This window comes from Meles meles, chromosome 3 (genome assembly GCF_922984935.1).
Source record: "Meles meles chromosome 3, mMelMel3.1 paternal haplotype, whole genome shotgun sequence".
NCBI classification, from domain to species: Eukaryota; Metazoa; Chordata; class Mammalia; order Carnivora; family Mustelidae; genus Meles; species Meles meles.
In genome coordinates, this window is record NC_060068.1 from 4125867 (window position 1) to 4141692 (window position 15826).

The 15826-nt window shown below is 65.7% G+C and overlaps 2 protein-coding genes across 4 annotated transcripts; both read left to right on the plus strand.

Annotated features, from left to right (window-relative positions):
* The first annotated feature begins 85 nt into the window (after positions 1-85).
* On the plus strand, positions 86-7352 carry GUK1 (guanylate kinase 1). 3 transcript variants are annotated; one of them, XM_046000888.1, is made up of 9 exons: positions 97-239; positions 996-1104; positions 4194-4307; positions 4773-4814; positions 5275-5371; positions 6536-6674; positions 6808-6892; positions 7014-7099; positions 7189-7352. In XM_046000888.1, exons 3-9 carry the CDS (start codon positions 4196-4198, stop codon positions 7222-7224), a joined length of 597 nt encoding a protein of 198 aa, XP_045856844.1. In that variant the 5' UTR covers positions 97-239; positions 996-1104; positions 4194-4195; the 3' UTR covers positions 7225-7352. The 3 variants fall into 3 exon arrangements, with proteins under 3 accessions (XP_045856843.1, XP_045856844.1, XP_045856845.1); XM_046000889.1 differs by having other exon boundaries at positions 124-239; positions 1000-1104; XM_046000887.1 differs by lacking the exon at positions 996-1104 and having other exon boundaries at positions 86-239.
* A 666-nt stretch (positions 7353-8018) lies between these two features.
* On the plus strand, positions 8019-15605 carry GJC2 (gap junction protein gamma 2). The gene is made up of 2 exons (XM_045999649.1): positions 8019-8194; positions 13892-15605. Exon 2 carries the CDS (start codon positions 13910-13912, stop codon positions 15215-15217), a length of 1308 nt encoding a protein of 435 aa, XP_045855605.1. The 5' UTR covers positions 8019-8194; positions 13892-13909; the 3' UTR covers positions 15218-15605.
* Positions 15606-15826: the final 221 nt, after the last annotated feature.

Below are 15826 nucleotides of genomic sequence, written 5' to 3' on the forward strand. Positions count from 1 at the left end.
CAGGCGGCGGCGCGGCTCCATGACGTAAGCCTCCGTGGAAGCCGGGCGCGGCGCTGTGACGTCGCCCTGCGGGCGCGGCGTACGGCCCGGCTACAAGACCTACTCTTCTGCTGAGGGCGGGCGCGGAGCTGTGACGTCGCCCCGCGGGCGGGGGGCGGTGGCGGCGGCGGCGGCGCTCATGCTGCGACGCCCGCTGGCCGGGCTGGCGGCGGCCGCCTTGGGCCGCGTCCCCGCGGATGGTGAGTGGCGGGGCCTTCCGGGGCGGGCGCGGGGTCGTGCCCCTCGCGGACCGGGGTTCCCGAGGCGCGGTCCGAGGGTCCCGGAGGGGCGGCTGCTCGCTGCCGGGGGGACCTGCGTCCGTAAGTACGGGTGTGCGGTGGAGCTCGTGCTCCTCGCGGGGCAGGTTATGAGCCGCCCCGCGGTGCCTGCCCTCGGGGTGTCGGGGACGCGGCCGGAGGGTGCGCGCTGGAAGCCGGGGCGGCGTCTGCTGGGGCGCGGGGTGCAGACACGGGCCGCAGCCGGGCAGCGCTCCCAAGGTGGGCCGCACGCCCGCCGGAGCCCCGGGACAGGCGGCTGCGGACGGCCCTGGACAAGCGCGGAGCTCCCGGAGGGAAACCGTCCTGCTGCTGCAGCTCTCGGGTGGGCTTCCATCCGCACCGGAGGGCAGGCCCCGGAGGTCCTCGGAGCTGTCCCTGCCCCGAAGGGCCCCCTCTGGTCGCCGGGATGGCCGCGGGGTCCTGCCCAGGCCGAGGTGGACCTCTGAGCTGTCCCTGCCCTGAGGTGCCCCTCCTGTCCCCTGGATGGCCGCGGGGTCCTGCCCAGGCCGAGGTGGACCTCTGAGCTGTCCCCACCCTAAGGGGCTCCCTCCTGTCCCTGCGATCGCTGTGAGGTCCTGGCCCACCCGGCTGTCTGGCACTGCGCGGTGGTGCAGACGCAAGATCTCGCCCAGCAGTTAGGTGTTGGTGGCCTTTGTGTCTGACTCCTGGGTGTTCTAGGTAGACATCTTCTCTGAGGACCAGAGACGTCAGTCTGGGCTGCTGGACACTGGCCGTCTGATGTAACTGGAGCTGTTTACAGTGAGAGGGAGCCCCTTTGTTCATCCAGGTGCTGGGGCCCCCTCGCTGGCTGTCACTGGTCCTTCCTGTTGGGGACGAAGGGGAGGGTGGAAGCTGAGGTGTTCCTGGCCAGCGTGGGGCCCAGGGGTGCAGGAGAGAGGCCGCGATGGGCTTCCATGGCCGTCCTGCGAGTGCCCTGTGAAGGCCTCTGGGCAGCACGCCTCCCCAGCGTGGACTTCCTGGAGCCTTCTGTCACACAGAGACCTTCTGGACCCCGCAGGGCTCTGGGATACCTGTGGTTTCCTCTGCCCACCTCCCACGGCCAGACAGGCCCTCTCACAACCCAGGTTGTGGCCGGGCCTGGCATAGGTGCCTTGCACTTCCATTTCCATGCTGGGAGCCTGGGGACCAAGCCCCCCATCTGTGGCTAGAACGAGGCGGTTCTGAGGGTGAATGGATGCCGTCGGTTTCCTTCCGACCACACCCAGACTCGGCTTCTTTGGTCTCGGAGTGTAAACCATTTCTGGTTTTGCCCTGCATCGAGTGTAGCCAGGAGGAGCACGCAGATGCCTTGAAGAGGAGCATGAAGGCAGTGGCGTTGTGCTGTGATTGGGGGTGGAAGGGGGTGACCTCCCTGTCCAGGAGGTAGGGTGCAGCCGTGAGGGTGAGGTGCTGCAAGCCTCTAGACTCTGGCTGCAGGTCCCTCCCTGGCCCTGCCGGTGCCGGCCTCAGTTTCCCCTTTGTGAGCCAGGCTGGCCCCCTCGGAGGGCCTGGGCTTCTTCCTGCTCCGCCCCCTGATGCCCTGGCCTGCCCACCCCTGCTGGAGTCGTTCACAGTTTCAGAGGCCCTGGCTTCCTTTCCAGGAAGGATGCACCCCCCCTCCCCCCCCACCCCCCAGGAGAGGAAGTGAGAAGATGCCACTGCACTGTGGTGACCCACTTCCAGCCAGGCTTCCGGAAGCTCGAGTAGCCAGGACCTGTCCCCCTCCCCCACCCGGCCCATCTTGGGGCCAGACACCATCAGCCTCTTTGGCTCAGGTCCAGCTGGGTGTCACGTTTTTGGAGAGGGCACACGCCCTTTCTGGGTATGCTCCTGTTGGAAGTGGGGTTGGGCGGGACTGTGCCACCGTGGCCATGGACGCAAGGCCAGGCTGCCTGGTGTGGTCTGTGTGAGCTTGTGTCCGGCTGAGCTGGTGCTTGGGCAAGGAAGGACTCTGTGCCTTTGTGGGGCCCAAGATGGCCAAACCCCACCCCTGCAAGATGTCATTGCGAGGTGGGTGTTCTTACCAGCTGTTATCAGTGTGGTAGACCTTGAGGGAGGGCGGAGAGATGCCCAGCCCTGGGCAGGTCTGGAGCCTGGGCTCCAGGGCCAGCGGGGCTGGGAGCACAGCCTGTGGGAGAAGGCAGGCAGGGCGAGGCGTTGGCTCAGAGCCAGGCGGAGAGTGAGCTAGCACCCTCGTGGACCCTGAATGAGCACCGCTGCTCACAGCAGTGCCCCGGTGGGTGGTGGGCCTGGGACTCCCGGAACAGGATGGACAGGAGGTGGCGGGTCGGACCTGTGGGACCCGCCCCGTGGGTGGCAAGCGTTGGGACTTCTGTGTGTGCCGTGCAGCCGTGTCCCAAAGACACATGGGACACGTGTCTTTGCTGGTGGATGTGTCATCTGCACACATTGGAGCTGATGGAGATCCAGCCCTGCCCGCAGGCATGGGCCTTTATAGTGGGGAGCTGCAGGCTCCTGGGTGAATGGGGGGCCTGCGGGGGCATCCTTGGCCAGAGGTGCCTCTTCACGCAGTCTTGGATGGGGAATCCCTTGAGGTCCTCTGTGCCTGGAGGTGGGCGCTCTGGGCCAGGTCCTGAGGTTCCTGCCATACCTGCTGGATTTGGAGTTTGGTGCTGTGAACAATAGCTAGACAGGTCTTCTGGTCCTCTCCGAGACCTTTGCTCAGAGGAACCTGAGTTCCCACGGCACCAACACCCTGCAGGTCCCAGGGAGACATGTGGGGTCAGAACTGTGCCTGCTGGGGGCCAGGTGCATGTGGACAGGCCTCAGCCCCCTCTCTCCACCATCTTGCACCCTGCCTTTCACCCCTGCTCCACTCTCCCCATCCCTGTCCCAGCGCCTAGGAAGCCAGACAGACCCAGGGTGATCCTGCCCAGCCAGGGTCTGGGGCTGTGGGTGGGAAAGCCAGGACGCCATGCAGAGCTAAGAGTCCAGCAGGGCCGTCCTTGAGCTGGACACCGGGCAGACGGGTCGGTGGAGGTGACTTTCCATGTGTGGTGACCAGCTCCTGTCGCGTGTCCTCAGCAGGGGAGGCCTCCTGCTTCCTGTCCTTCCAGGGCCCGTGCAGAATAGCCGAGCTTGAGCCAGATTACTGTGTTGGCCTACATCAAGGATTAGGAGAGCAAGTGGCCCGGGGCAGGGACACAGGGCAGCCCCAGGGCGGGTGCGGGCTCCTCCAGGCAGAACCCGTCAGGGCCCAGCCAGACGGAGTGGCTCCAAGGCCCCACAGCACCCCCCCACCGCCTCATGGCTCCCTGCCCCTCCACACGTGGCTCACCACGGGGCCTGGTGAGCACAGGGCTGGTAGCAGCCTTTGCTCTGTCCTGGGTGGAGGGGCCGGCCGCCTAGGGAGGGATTTAGCGCTCAGAGGGCTGGAGCCTGCCTGCCTGGGATTACCACCCCTTCCCAGCTCTTCAGAGCCGCCCTGCAGCTCAGAGGCCGCATCCCAACGGGAAGTGGGTTGGAGGTGGGTCCAGTGGGGCATGCTGGGGGTGGTGGGTGGATGCAGAGCTGGGGGCCGGGTCCTCTGCAGACCCCACTGCTCCTAGGGGCTTCCCAGAGCCCACAGACCAGACGGCTGAGGACAGTGAGGTCCTGTGGGGTCTGCCCTCACGACCGGACGGTCATTGTGAGAACAGGCCTTGGGCTGTGCTGACTTGGACGGAGCCTGTATTGTGCATAGGGCCAGGAGCCGAGGTCCAGCAGTGGACCGCCAAGAACCACACATTGGTGCTGTCGTGTGTAGCAGCGAGCTGTTCCTGGGGGAAGCCCTGTCCTCATCCAGGGCCCCCACTCTGCCCCACACAGGTGGAGGTGTTCCTCAGGCCGCACTGATGTCTGTCTTCCTCCCCGCAGGGATGTCAGGACCACGGCCTGTCGTGCTGAGTGGACCCTCAGGGGCCGGGAAGAGCACCCTGCTCAAGAGACTTCTGCAGGAGCATGGCAGTGTCTTCGGGTTCAGCGTGTCCCGTGAGGCTCAGCCGGAGGCAGAGAGGCTGGGGGGGGTGTCAGCCCTGCAGACCCACCCCAGGGGGTCCACACGCACACCCACACGGGGAGGGGGTGCCCTACATGGGGCCACATGCACCCACACACAGGGAGGGGGACGTCCTACATGCTAACTCATCCTGGAGGGTCCATACATACACACACACACATACATGAGGAATGGTCCCCACACCGGTGACCCTGACCGGCAGCCCCCCACAGACACACACACGGAGTACAGTCCCCACAGTGCTGACCCTGACACAGCGCACACGCGCGTGCACACACATACACACACACACACACAAAGACATGGGGGACAGTCCCCACACCACTGACCCTGACTGGCGGCTCCCCCAACACGTGTGCTGAGCCAGGCCCTGCGGGAGGCTGTGGGTGGGCTGTGGGGCTCCGGGTATCCCAGAGTGATCAGCGCTCGTGTTCTAGATACCACGCGGGACCCGCGGCCTGGAGAAGAGAATGGCAAAGGTGAGCTGGGCCCTTGGCGTCCCTGTCTGCAGGGTGGGCAGGTTCAGGGGCCTATAGCCATCTGGCTGGGTGGGGCCGGGCTGAGGTTGCCACAGGTGGTTGCCACAGGTGGTCCACGCTGAGAGGTGTCCCTGCCCCTGTGTGTAGTCGACCTTGACATCACAGTTGTGCCACAGGCATCCCCTGTAGTCTCCACAGGACTAGAAACATCTGTTCCCTACCCCCCTCCCCCGCCCCGCTCCTGAGGCTGGCCATCTCCAGGCCCCCTGGAGCCTCTCCCCAGAAAGCCCATCGTTTCCGGCTCACCATGGCAGGGATGGCGGGAAAAAGTGCCATGTGTGCCCGTGTTCCCTGCTCGGCAGAGCACAAAGGTCCGCAGGGAAGCCGACTCTGGTTGCACTTGGTCCCCGAGCATGCTGGGGCTTTGCAGAGGTCAAGCCTCAGCTGGCTCTCCTTGCAGATTACTACTTCGTGACCAGAGAAGTGATGCAGCGGGACATCGCCGCAGGCGACTTCATTGAGCATGCCGAGTTCTCGGGGAACCTATATGGGACTAGGTGGGCCACTCTGGGCACCTCCCCTCCTTCCTGGGGGCTCTCCCTGTGGCTCGACCTATGCAGGTGATCCTGGGTGGGTTCTCCGGGCCCATTGGAGTATGCCAGGGTCTGAGACGGGCAGTTGGAGCTCTCCAGGTTGCCTTCCAGCACCCCTGTGTCCTCCTGGCTGGCCACCGGGGAAACCATCGGCCCCTCAGACAGGTGCATGGCCGGGAATCCTGGCCTAGGTGCACAGGCCGCACTGTGGCCTGCCTTCCCACCAACCAGTGGCTGGCGTTGGAGTGCCCTGCCCTCTGCTCCCTTGCCTTCTCCGCTCCCCTCCCCTCCCCTCCAGTGCCCTGCCCTGTTCTCTTCCCTTCTCCATCCTTCCCCTCCTCTCCTCTCCTCTGCTGTACTCCCCTCTCCTCTCTTCTCCTGCCCTCTGCTTCCTTCTGCTCTGCTCCCCTCTCCTCCACTGCCCTCCCCCCTGCTTCCTGGCCCTGCTCTCTGCTCCCCTCTTCTGCCTTCCCTCTCCTCCTCTTCCCTCTACTGCCCTCTCCTGCTCTCCGCTCCCCTTCCCTCCCCTTTCCTCTCCTGTTCTCCATCTCCTCCCTTCCCTTCTGATCCACTCCCCTCCCTTCCTCTCCCCTCCTCTGCCCTTCCCTCCTCTCTGCTCCCCTCCCCGCCCTGCCCAACCCCATCCAGTCCAGAGTCTTTGCCAGCTCTTCCTACGGGGCTGACAGGCCCAGAGCAGTGTCCTGGGCAGTCAGACCCAGCCACACCTCTGTGTGCGGGCTGTCCCTGAGCCCCCTGGTGAGGGTGAAGCAGAGACCCCCACAAGACCTGTCTAGCTCCACCCTAGGACCTAGGTACAGCTGGGCGGGATGGGGGACCCCCAGAGGGGGCCACTGGGGCTGTTGGGCAGTGACAGCTAGGGCCCTCATACCACAAGCCACAGCCACCCTCAGCCCAGCACTCATGCTTCCAGAAAGGTAGAAGAGACACTGGGGTGTGGGGGGGTTCCTGCCTTCACTCCTGGCCATGTCCACGCCCCGTGCAGGCCAGTGGGGAAGGCGGGAGCCCAGAGCATGGGCCGCAATGGTCCTGTAGAGGCCGTTTGAGTCCTTGGGGGATTACTGGGTCCAGACAGCCCCACTGAGCAGTCCCTGCCCCTCTGTCCTCCAGCAAAGCAGCTGTGCGGGCCGTGCAGGCCATGAATCGCATCTGCGTGCTGGACGTGGACCTGCAGGGTGTGCGTAACATCAAGAAGACGGACCTGCGGCCCATCTACATCTTCGTGCAGCCGCCCTCACTGGATGTCCTGGTGGGGGTGGGGCGAGACTGGGGGGGCAGGGGTGCAGCGGCCTCGCTGAAGTCCTGGGGGGTTTGGGGGTGGCGCAGGAGATGCCCTGCGACCCCAGAGGCACTGACCAACTCCCACCCGCCGCATGTCTCAGGAGCAGCGGCTGCGGCAGCGCAACACAGAGACAGAGGAGAGCCTGGCCAAGCGTATGGCTGCTGCTCGGGTGGACATGGAGACCAGTGAGTGTGGGCTCTGGCCACTGGGTGTGTCCCCATCTCCTCTGCCACCACGGGTCGCCCCGCAGCAGGGTCCCTGTGGAGGACCACAATGGCCTGCCCTGACCCTGTGCCCCTACTCCAGGCAAGGAGCAGGGCCTGTTCGACCTGGTCATCATCAATGACAACCTGGACATGGCCTACCGGACCTTGGAGGAGGCACTGTCCGAGGTGGGCTCTGCAGGGGGACAGTGGGCAGGGTCAGGCCATGTGGCCCGTCACCCCAGACCCTGGGGGAGACCCTCCTCTCTCCATGGCAGGAAATCAAGAACGTTCAGAGGACCAGCTGCTCCTGAGAAGGACGCCCGCTGTGGACTCCCCTCAGCTTCCACCCAGATGGCTGCGGCTGGAGGACCCTGGCCTCCCCTTCCCCTCTGCCGCGGATCTGGGCCAGTGTCCTAATAAAGACTGCTGGGTAACAGTGTCCATGAGTCCATGACATCCCATCTGGGGCCAGGGGTTTGGGGCCAGTGATCTGGAATGCCTGCACGGTGGACCCCCAGTCCTGGCAGCCAGGCATCTGGTGGTCTGGGCACCCCTGGACTCCCTGTGCCCACTTCCCTGGAGTTTCCTTTGCCCCATCTTCACGTCAGGGAGAGCAGGGGCTGCTGGCTGAGCAGGTGGGGTCCCCATAGCTGGACTGGGGCCCTGGCAGGCATGGACAGACCGGCTAGATGGCAGTTGCCTCTCCCACTGCCTCCTGGAGGTGCCGTGAGGCTCCAGGTGGGGACCGGGGTCCAGGGGTCCTCCTCCAGTAGGGGTCCCTCCACTGGGCTGTGGTGTGGGCCAAGTGCCATGCTCTGCCTTGTGTGAGGTCCCCGTGTTCCAGGGAGGTCACTGGAACCAGGGTGGCCTTGGGGGGTGGGAGAAGGCCCGGCCTGGTCCGTGCCCAGGCCATGCTGCTATGGTGGGATCCAGGCAGACCCCCCCCCCAAGCACTGATGCATGTTGGACGGTGGGGGGACCCTGGCTGGGAGGCAGGTGAGGTGGGGCCAGACTGATGTGCGGAGGGAGGGGCACAATCAGGGGAGGCCCCTGCCCTCTCTGGGCCCTGTCCAGCCCTGGGGACAATCGGGAATTCAGACCCCAGGCCTTGGGGGGAACAATGGAGCCCTTGAAGGCCCTCCCCCCACATTGTGCTTGGTGGTGAGAGGTGGCCCTGGGTCAGGCCCAGGACTCGGCCAGGCACTCATCCTGGGAGGACCACTGTCCAGCCAGCTGGCAGGTGGAAGACCTCAGGGACTCCCAATTCCTGGCCTGGAAAAGGTAGGGTACTGCCCCGGGGGCCAAGTGTGGGCAGCCGTAGGGGGATGAGCAACATGCCCTCTCCATGGGCCCGGGGTGTCGGGCTCAAGAGAGGCAGGCAGGGACCAACAGGTTCTGGGCCTGGCAGGACTGCTCTCCTGTTCTCGGGACCGAATGGGATGGTGGGGGAGGTAGGGGCCCCTAGGGCTGCTCAGGCCAGCTGGTGAGCGGGAAGGGAAGGGAAAGGAGTGCACCGGGGATCTTCCCCAGCAGCTGGGGCCCCTCAGGCTGTGCTGGTGCGGCCAGCCCCCGTCAGCCCACCAGCTGTGGTGTGTCCGGAGGCCGGCCTCAGACAGTTTGGGCCCGGCGGGAGGCTGGGGAGGCCTACCCTGCACACATGGGCAGACGCACTGGGGTGGGTACACCTGACGCTGAGCGCCCCGCTCCTGACCCAGCCTGGGGTTCCTTCCCATAAACCCTCACGGGGGCCTGCTAGACCCCAGGTCCTCAGCTCTGGGCCCCAGGGGTCACCGGGAGCAGACCAGAGCCCTGTTGTCCAGGAGCGGCCCCCGGTGTGCCACAGATGTGAGTGACTTGTCTGGGCGGCCCAGGCAGGAGTGGGGGGCGGGCGGGCGGCCCTGGGCAGGGTACCAGGCTGGGCGGTGGCAGTTTGGGGAGGGGTGGAGGCCCCCTGCACAGCAGTGGTGGCCCCGGGCCGGCCTGCAGAGTCACGGAGCCCTACGGGGTGCTCTCGCAGGTTCCAGCCCTCTCCCCACGCCCAGGGCTCCCCACAGACCTCCCTGCTGTGTCAGCTCTGGGAAACCCCCACGAGTCCCTCCGCAGACCTGGCCTCCCCCGTGGGAGGAGGACCCTCACTGAAAGCAGGGACTGCAGAGAGCGCTCGCTGGCCCCACCAGCCTCCGCAGCTCATCCCGCCTCTGCCTCTGCCAGCCCGCCCTGGGCCTGAGGGGCGCTCCTGTGCGTAAGCAGGGGTGAGGTAGGCGAGTGCACAGATGCCTTCGAGGTCAGGGTCTGAACACCGTGCTGGCACTGACAGGCTGAGCACCCTGTGAGGGAGCAGCTCCCTGGGGCAGACCCTGCGGGCTGAGTGTGGAGCAGGAGGGGGCCTGAAGGGGGCCCTGCTGGGGGTCCCAGGGGGATCTGTTGTCCACTCTGAGTGTGAGACTGACTGGTGTGCCTGGGAGCTGCACAGGGTGGGAGGGTGGGGGGCAGGGGAGACTGTGGGGTGGCTTGTGGCCCAGCCGAAATTTAGGGCCGAGCTGGCCTTGGGGTGCTTGTCGGCACTCTAGGTTCTGGTGCCCCCAGGATCCCACGGGGGGATCCCTTGCAGATCAGGTGAGCTGAGCATGCTGGGGGTCAGGGGGCCTGCCTGGCAGCCCCTCCTTGGGGAGGAAGCTCGGCCTGCCCTGGAACAGTTCCTGGGAGGAAGCGGGGCCAGAGATGGGAAGGAAATGACTGGGCAGGCCCTGGCCCTTCCCCCTGCACACCCTGTCCACTCCCAGGACCTTTGTTCAGACCCAGGGGTGAGGGGAGCTCAAGTGCAGAGACCACTCATGGATGCCCGCCAGCCTGCGGCCTGCTAGAGCCTACCACCTTCCTCCCAGCAGTCCAGCAGTCTCCCCTGAAGCCCTGGCTTCTCCTCCCAGATCCTGACCTGCAGCCTGGAATCCTCACCCATCACCTAGCATGATCCCACCCTCACTTGCTTTGACCGAGCTCTGGGTGGGCTGCTGTCTGAACGGAGCCAAGGTTCCTGCAAACCAGGACCCCTACCCCCCCCCCCCACCCTGCCAGAGGCCCAGCCCCACTGGCTGCCTACTGGCAGCACTGGACTGCCTTGAGTCAGCCCCTCAGCCCTCCTGGGGATCAGGGTCCTCCCTGCGGCCTGCAGCTCAGGGAGAGTCAGCAGAGGGAGGGGAGCTACGTGGAGGGGGCTGCACACTGTTTCGGATCCCTTGTGCTTCCCCTTTTATTCACGTAACCTTGCCCATCACTGCGTACTTGGGTCGGACCCTGTAACCAGCCTGTGGTACTGCGTTGCTAGGCTGAAACTCCAGCAGGCATGGCTTCAGACACGGGGAGCTCCTGCAAGGCGCTGCCATGTCCCTCACTGTGTGCGTGCGTGCGAGCAGGTGTGTGATGCGCTGGCATACTCCTGCCTGTGTGGGCGTGTGCGCGCACGTCTGCCTGTGCAGGCGCTCATGTGGGCGCGTGAGCGGAGTGTGTGGGCACGAGCGTGCACGAGCGTGCTTGTGTGCACTGCTGCTTGCGAGCGTCTCGCATGCGCTTGCACATCCTTCCTCACTCACATGTCTGCGTGGCCCATGCTGTTCTGGCGCATTTCCTGCCCCACCACGGCCCCAGCAGCTTCTCCACAGGCGCAGGGGCCTTGACTGAGAGTGCATGTGCTCATGGCTACGGATGTTCTCACATTTCCACTCTTCCAAATACGCACGTGCACAAACCTGTGTACACACACGTGACCCTGACATTCCCTGGGGACTTGTCCGTGTCCTGTTCAGCCCCAGATCTCCAATGCTAACCCCCAACATTCCAGCCTCCCCTCCCTGGCAGGTCTATGGCCCCCAGGTAGTGAGGAACCCCCAGACAGTGGTAAATAAAGCTGATGGGGGACTGTACTGTGGTCCCAGCCTAGAAGGCAGATTGGAGGAGGGGCAGGGCATGGGGTGGGGTGGGCACAGATGCGTGTGGGGGCGTGTATTGTGCAGGCCTGGCATGTGGGGCCACGTACAGGGCAGGGCATGGGGTGTGGGCCATCACAGGCACGCCTGGCGTACAGGGCAGGTCTGGCATATGGGGTCATGTTCGGGGCAGGGCATGGAGGGGTGAGCTTGGGCGGGCATGGAGTAGTGTCCAGGGGTATGCAGGGTGGGTCAGGGCATGGAGCGTAGGATGTGGTCCTGGTGTGGACATGTGTGGGCACATGAGTGTGTGCAGGGTAGGGTGTGTGCAAGGTGTGAGCGGAGCAAGGACGTGGGTAGGGGTGTGGTGGAGCATGGACGTGTGCAAGTGTGCATGGGTGTGTGAGGGGCAGGTATGCCAGGGGTGAGGCCCTGTAGCTGTGGGCTCAGCCTGGTGTGCAGGTTACCTGGCATGGGGCCATGTTTGCTTGGCTGTTATTGCAAAGTTTTGGGAGTCCCAGAGGCGTGGTCGACTGGCCCCCTAAGGTGACTGGTGGGTTAGGCTCTCAGAGAGCAAGGCAGAGCCTGGCAAAGTTGCATGCAGGGTTTGCTGATGGTGTGCAGGGGTGCAGGACAGAGAGTCATGCAGGGTAAGGACCAGAGTTTGCCATCTGCCCATGTCAGCAGGCATCTTGGGCAGCGGGCTGGATTTGGAGGGTCCCTCTGCAGGGACTGAGGCCAGAGCTGGTCAGTGCAGCCTCCTGACCACAGAATGACCCTGGTGTCCCCAAGTGTGTGACACAGACCCTGCACACACGTACACATAGCACTGGGCATTGGCCCTCACCGGAAGAGCCAGAGGGTGGTGCCATCTCTGAGTCTTTGCCCTCCACCCAAGCTCGCTGACTCCCCCACTGCACTGGGACAAGGAGGAGGGGAGCCCCGCCGCCTCCAACTCTTGCTGCTTAGATTGTACCCCCCTCACCACTGAAGTCCTGCAGAACCAGCTCTGATTACCCCCTCTCCTGACACCTCTCATCTTTTGGCCTCTGCCCCTCAGGGCTGCCCCCCCCTCTGAGGGCAAGCGCTGCTTCTCACCCCTCAGGGCAGGATCTTCCTCAGTACTCAGCTACAGCTAATCTCAAGAGCCCCCTCTGGGGGTCCCCTCAAACTGGCATGGGCGTGGTGGGCACATATTCACTCCAGAAGTAGCAAACATGACAGCAAGGCTCCCACACGGGCCTAGATCACACACCAAGGAGCTCTTCCTCTCCTCACTTCTCCGGGGGGCTCCATCTTGGGAGGAAAAGAGCTGGGGCCCTCCTGCCACCCCTTTCTGGGCTCCTGTGGAGGTGGGACTGTCAGGTCAGGGGTGGGGACAGATCCTAGAAGAGTTGGGGTTAGAAAACCCAGGGAGAACAGCCAGCCTGGCAGGGACGGGTGGGCGACCTGGTGTGTGTCCCAGCCTGAGAGGGAGGGCTGGACATGTGTGTCTGTGTAGCTGGGAGGGTGTGTGCATTCGTGCGTAAGTGTGCATATGTGTCTGAGTGTTTGCACCGTGCAAGTGTGGTTATGGTGTGTGAATGCACCAGCACATTTGTCTATAAATGTGTGTGTGTGTGAATGTGTGTCTTGGCATGCGGACATCTGTGCATTTGATTATTGGTGTGTGCACGCACGAGTGTGCATCTGTGTCTGTGGTTCACGTGTGCGGCTGCAGGCACATGTGCGTCTGAGTGCATGGGTGGGTGTGCATTTGAGGAGGGCTTGTGTGTGTGTGGCTCTGAGAGGGGCAAGGCACACAGACGTGAGGAAGAAGGGTCACTTCCCCAGGAACCCCAGCAACCCCCTCTTCCTGCCCCCACCCAAGGGGAGAGGCCCCAGCTGCATAAAGACGAGCTTCCCCAGAGCTGCCCCCCGGGCCTCGGCTGCTCCATCCCACACCTGCCCACGCTGACTCCTGGGCCCAGAGGGAGGGGGTCAGAAGCAGCAGGCACTCAGGGGTCTCCTATCCCCAAAACATCCCGAAGCAGGTACTGGCCTTGGTCACGACAGAGGGAGGGTGGGCCCTGGGGGGCTGCAGCCCCTCTCCCCTTCTTGGAGGCACAGGACGATGAATAGCAGCGCCATTCTCTCCTGGGCGGAGGCCCACCGAGGGATCAGCACTGGTCTGGGATGTGGTGAGTGGTCTCCAGGTGCCACAGATGCCCTGATGTCTGGGGGCCTTGCTGGGCCAGTCCCCACTCTGAAGGCCTGTCCTTGCTACATTTCTGCAGAGAACAGGGTGGTGGTGTCTGGACAAGACGGGGAAGCAGCCCAGAGGGCTGGCCAGTGGCCTGTAGGCCAGCAGGGTCTCTTGTGGAGTGTCGGAAGGAGTCTGGGGGGTCCTCTGTGGAGAGGGAGGAAGCAAATGCTCAGTGGAGGGTGTGGACAGGGATGTGGGGTGGGTTGTGCTGCCGGAGGAGACTTGGACCAAAGGGGCTCCAGGGGCTGGGGGCCTGGGGGGCTCCGTGGGATGCTGCAAACAGGACCCCAGGAAACTCTCTTCAGTGCCTGAATTCTGCCTGAGTGGGACAGAAGGGCCATGGGTCTGAGCTGAGGCCCCGCAGCCCCCAGACCGAGTGGGGCTGGCCTCTGTTTCCCTATGCGCTCTCAGGGCCTGGGATGGGGTCTTCGGATCTGGGGGAAGGCTGCAGCTTGCAAAGGGCTGGGTGGTCCCCGCGTGGGGAGGGTGTGGGGGGCTGGCGCTGCCACAGGCGGCAGGGAGGCGGGGACCAAAGGAGGGGGCATGGGGTGAGCCAGGGCTGCCTCTCCACATATCCATCCAGAAGGCAGAGTCAGGACCCAGGGTGCGTACGGCGCTCCTGGAAGGGCTGCCCCTTTCACTGAAGGTGGTGAGCCCCCCAGACCTTCCTAGGCAGGGTCCCTGGCTCCCCGTCTGCTGCCCCGCAGCTCCCGAGACTCCCCCCGCCTCCCCCCCGGAGCGCTCCTCCTGGCCTGCTCTCCTCCCCGCCCAGCCCTGCCCCTGCGTTGAGCTCCGCTCTGGCCCCCGCAGGTCCCGTCCCCCGCCCCTATGACCAACATGAGCTGGAGCTTCCTGACGCGGCTGCTGGAGGAGATCCACAACCACTCCACGTTCGTGGGCAAGGTGTGGCTCACCGTGCTGGTGGTCTTCCGCATCGTGCTTACGGCCGTGGGCGGGGAGTCCATCTACTCAGACGAGCAGACCAAATTCACGTGCAACACGCGGCAGCCGGGCTGCGACAACGTGTGCTACGACGCCTTCGCGCCCCTGTCGCACGTGCGCTTCTGGGTCTTCCAGATCGTGGTCATCTCCACGCCGTCCGTCATGTACCTGGGCTACGCCGTGCACCGCCTGGCGCGCGCCTCGGAGGACGAGCGCCGCCGCGCGCCCCGTCGCCGCCCCGGCCCCGGCCGCCGCCCCGCCCGCGCGCCTCTGCCGCTGCCCCCGCCGCCGCACCCCGGCTGGCCCGAGACCGCCGGCCTGGGTGAGGAGGAGCCCATGCTGGGCCTGGGCGAGGAGGACGAGGACGCGGGGGTGGCCGACGGCCTGGGCGAGGAGGCCCAGGTGGAGGATGCGGGCATGGCCAAGGGCGCGGGCGCGGACGGCAAGGCGGCGGGGGCCCAGGGTCCGGCCGGGCAGCACGACGGGCGGCGGCGCATCCAGCGCGAGGGCCTGATGCGCGTGTACGTGGCCCAGCTGGTGGCGCGGGCTGCCTTCGAGGTGGCCTTCCTGGTGGGCCAGTACCTGCTGTACGGCTTCGAGGTGCGGCCCTTCTTCGCGTGCAGCCGCCAGCCCTGCCCGCACGTGGTCGACTGCTTCGTGTCGCGGCCCACAGAGAAGACCATCTTCCTGCTGGTCATGTACGTGGTCAGCTGCCTCTGCCTGCTGCTCAACCTGTGCGAGATGGCGCACCTGGGCCTGGGCAGCGCGCAGGACGCGGTGCGGGGCCGCCGGCCGCCGGCTGGCGCCCCCGGCCCCGCGCCTCGCGCGCCGCCCTGCACGCCGCTGCCCGCCTCGCCCGCCGGCCTAGCCTGCCCGCCCGACTACAGCCTGGTGGTGCGCGCAGCTGAGCGCGCGCGCTCGCACGACCAGGACCTGGCCAGCCTGGCGCTGCAGGCGCTGCGGGACGGGCACGCGATGGGAGACCGCGACAGCCCGCCGTGTCCCGGCCTCCCGGCGGCCGCCCGGGGGCCCCCACGGGTTGGCGCCCCCGCCTCCGGCTCGGGCAGCGCCACGTCGGGGGGCACGGGCACGGGCCCAGGCGGGGGCCAGGCCAGGCCAGGCGCCAAGCCCAGGGCGGGCTCAGAGAAGGGCAGTGCCAGCAGCAGGGAGGGCAAGACCACCGTGTGGATCTGACGGCCCCGCTGCTGACTTGGCCTGTCCTCCCTCCAGGCCGAGGCTGGGATGGGGGGCTCTGGAGAAAGGCCCAGGGCTAGGCGCTCAGGGCCCTCCTCTTCCTCCTCCTCCCTCCCCCCGCCCTCCCCTCCACCTCCTCCCCCTCTCTTCCCTTCCTCCTTCTTGGCTGCCCACACTCTCGAGAGAGGAGGGGGGAGTGGGGAAGGCATCGCCCGCTGGACACCGGCCCCTCCCTGCATGAGTCCTGGCTCTGTCCAGGGTAGGATCTGCAAGAGCCCCCAGCTCGGACCCCTGAAGGCGGAAGATGTGGATAGGACCTCGACTGGGGGCTATTCCTCCCAGCCCCAGGGCCTGGCCTAGCCCCACCGGGTGTGGGGGGCAGTGTTGGGCCCTCTCCCGGGAGACGGAGACCCTCTGCGCTCTCCCACTCGCTCCACTGCATCAGGACAAGAGATCTCCTCCCCTGCTCCCCTGCAACAGCTCACAGAGGTCACCCGGGGTGCCTGGCTTGAGGAACTGGGGGCACTGTGCTGGCTCCCTACTCCCTGAGGCAGCAAATGGGGCTCACTCCCCACACCCCCAACCCAACCGCACTTCGTGTTTTGTGCA

Coding starts and splice junctions, on each gene's coding strand:
- GUK1 (XM_046000887.1), top strand. CDS start 179: ATGCTGCGACGCCCGCTGGCCGGGCTGGCGGCGGCCGCCTTGGGCCGC. Junction 4,815..5,274: donor TGGAGAAGAGAATGGCAAAG/GTGAGCTGGGCC, acceptor CTCTCCTTGCAG/ATTACTACTTCGTGACCAGA. Junction 7,100..7,188: donor TGGAGGAGGCACTGTCCGAG/GTGGGCTCTGCA, acceptor TCTCCATGGCAG/GAAATCAAGAACGTTCAGAG.
- GJC2 (XM_045999649.1), top strand. CDS start 13,910: ATGACCAACATGAGCTGGAGCTTCCTGACGCGGCTGCTGGAGGAGATC.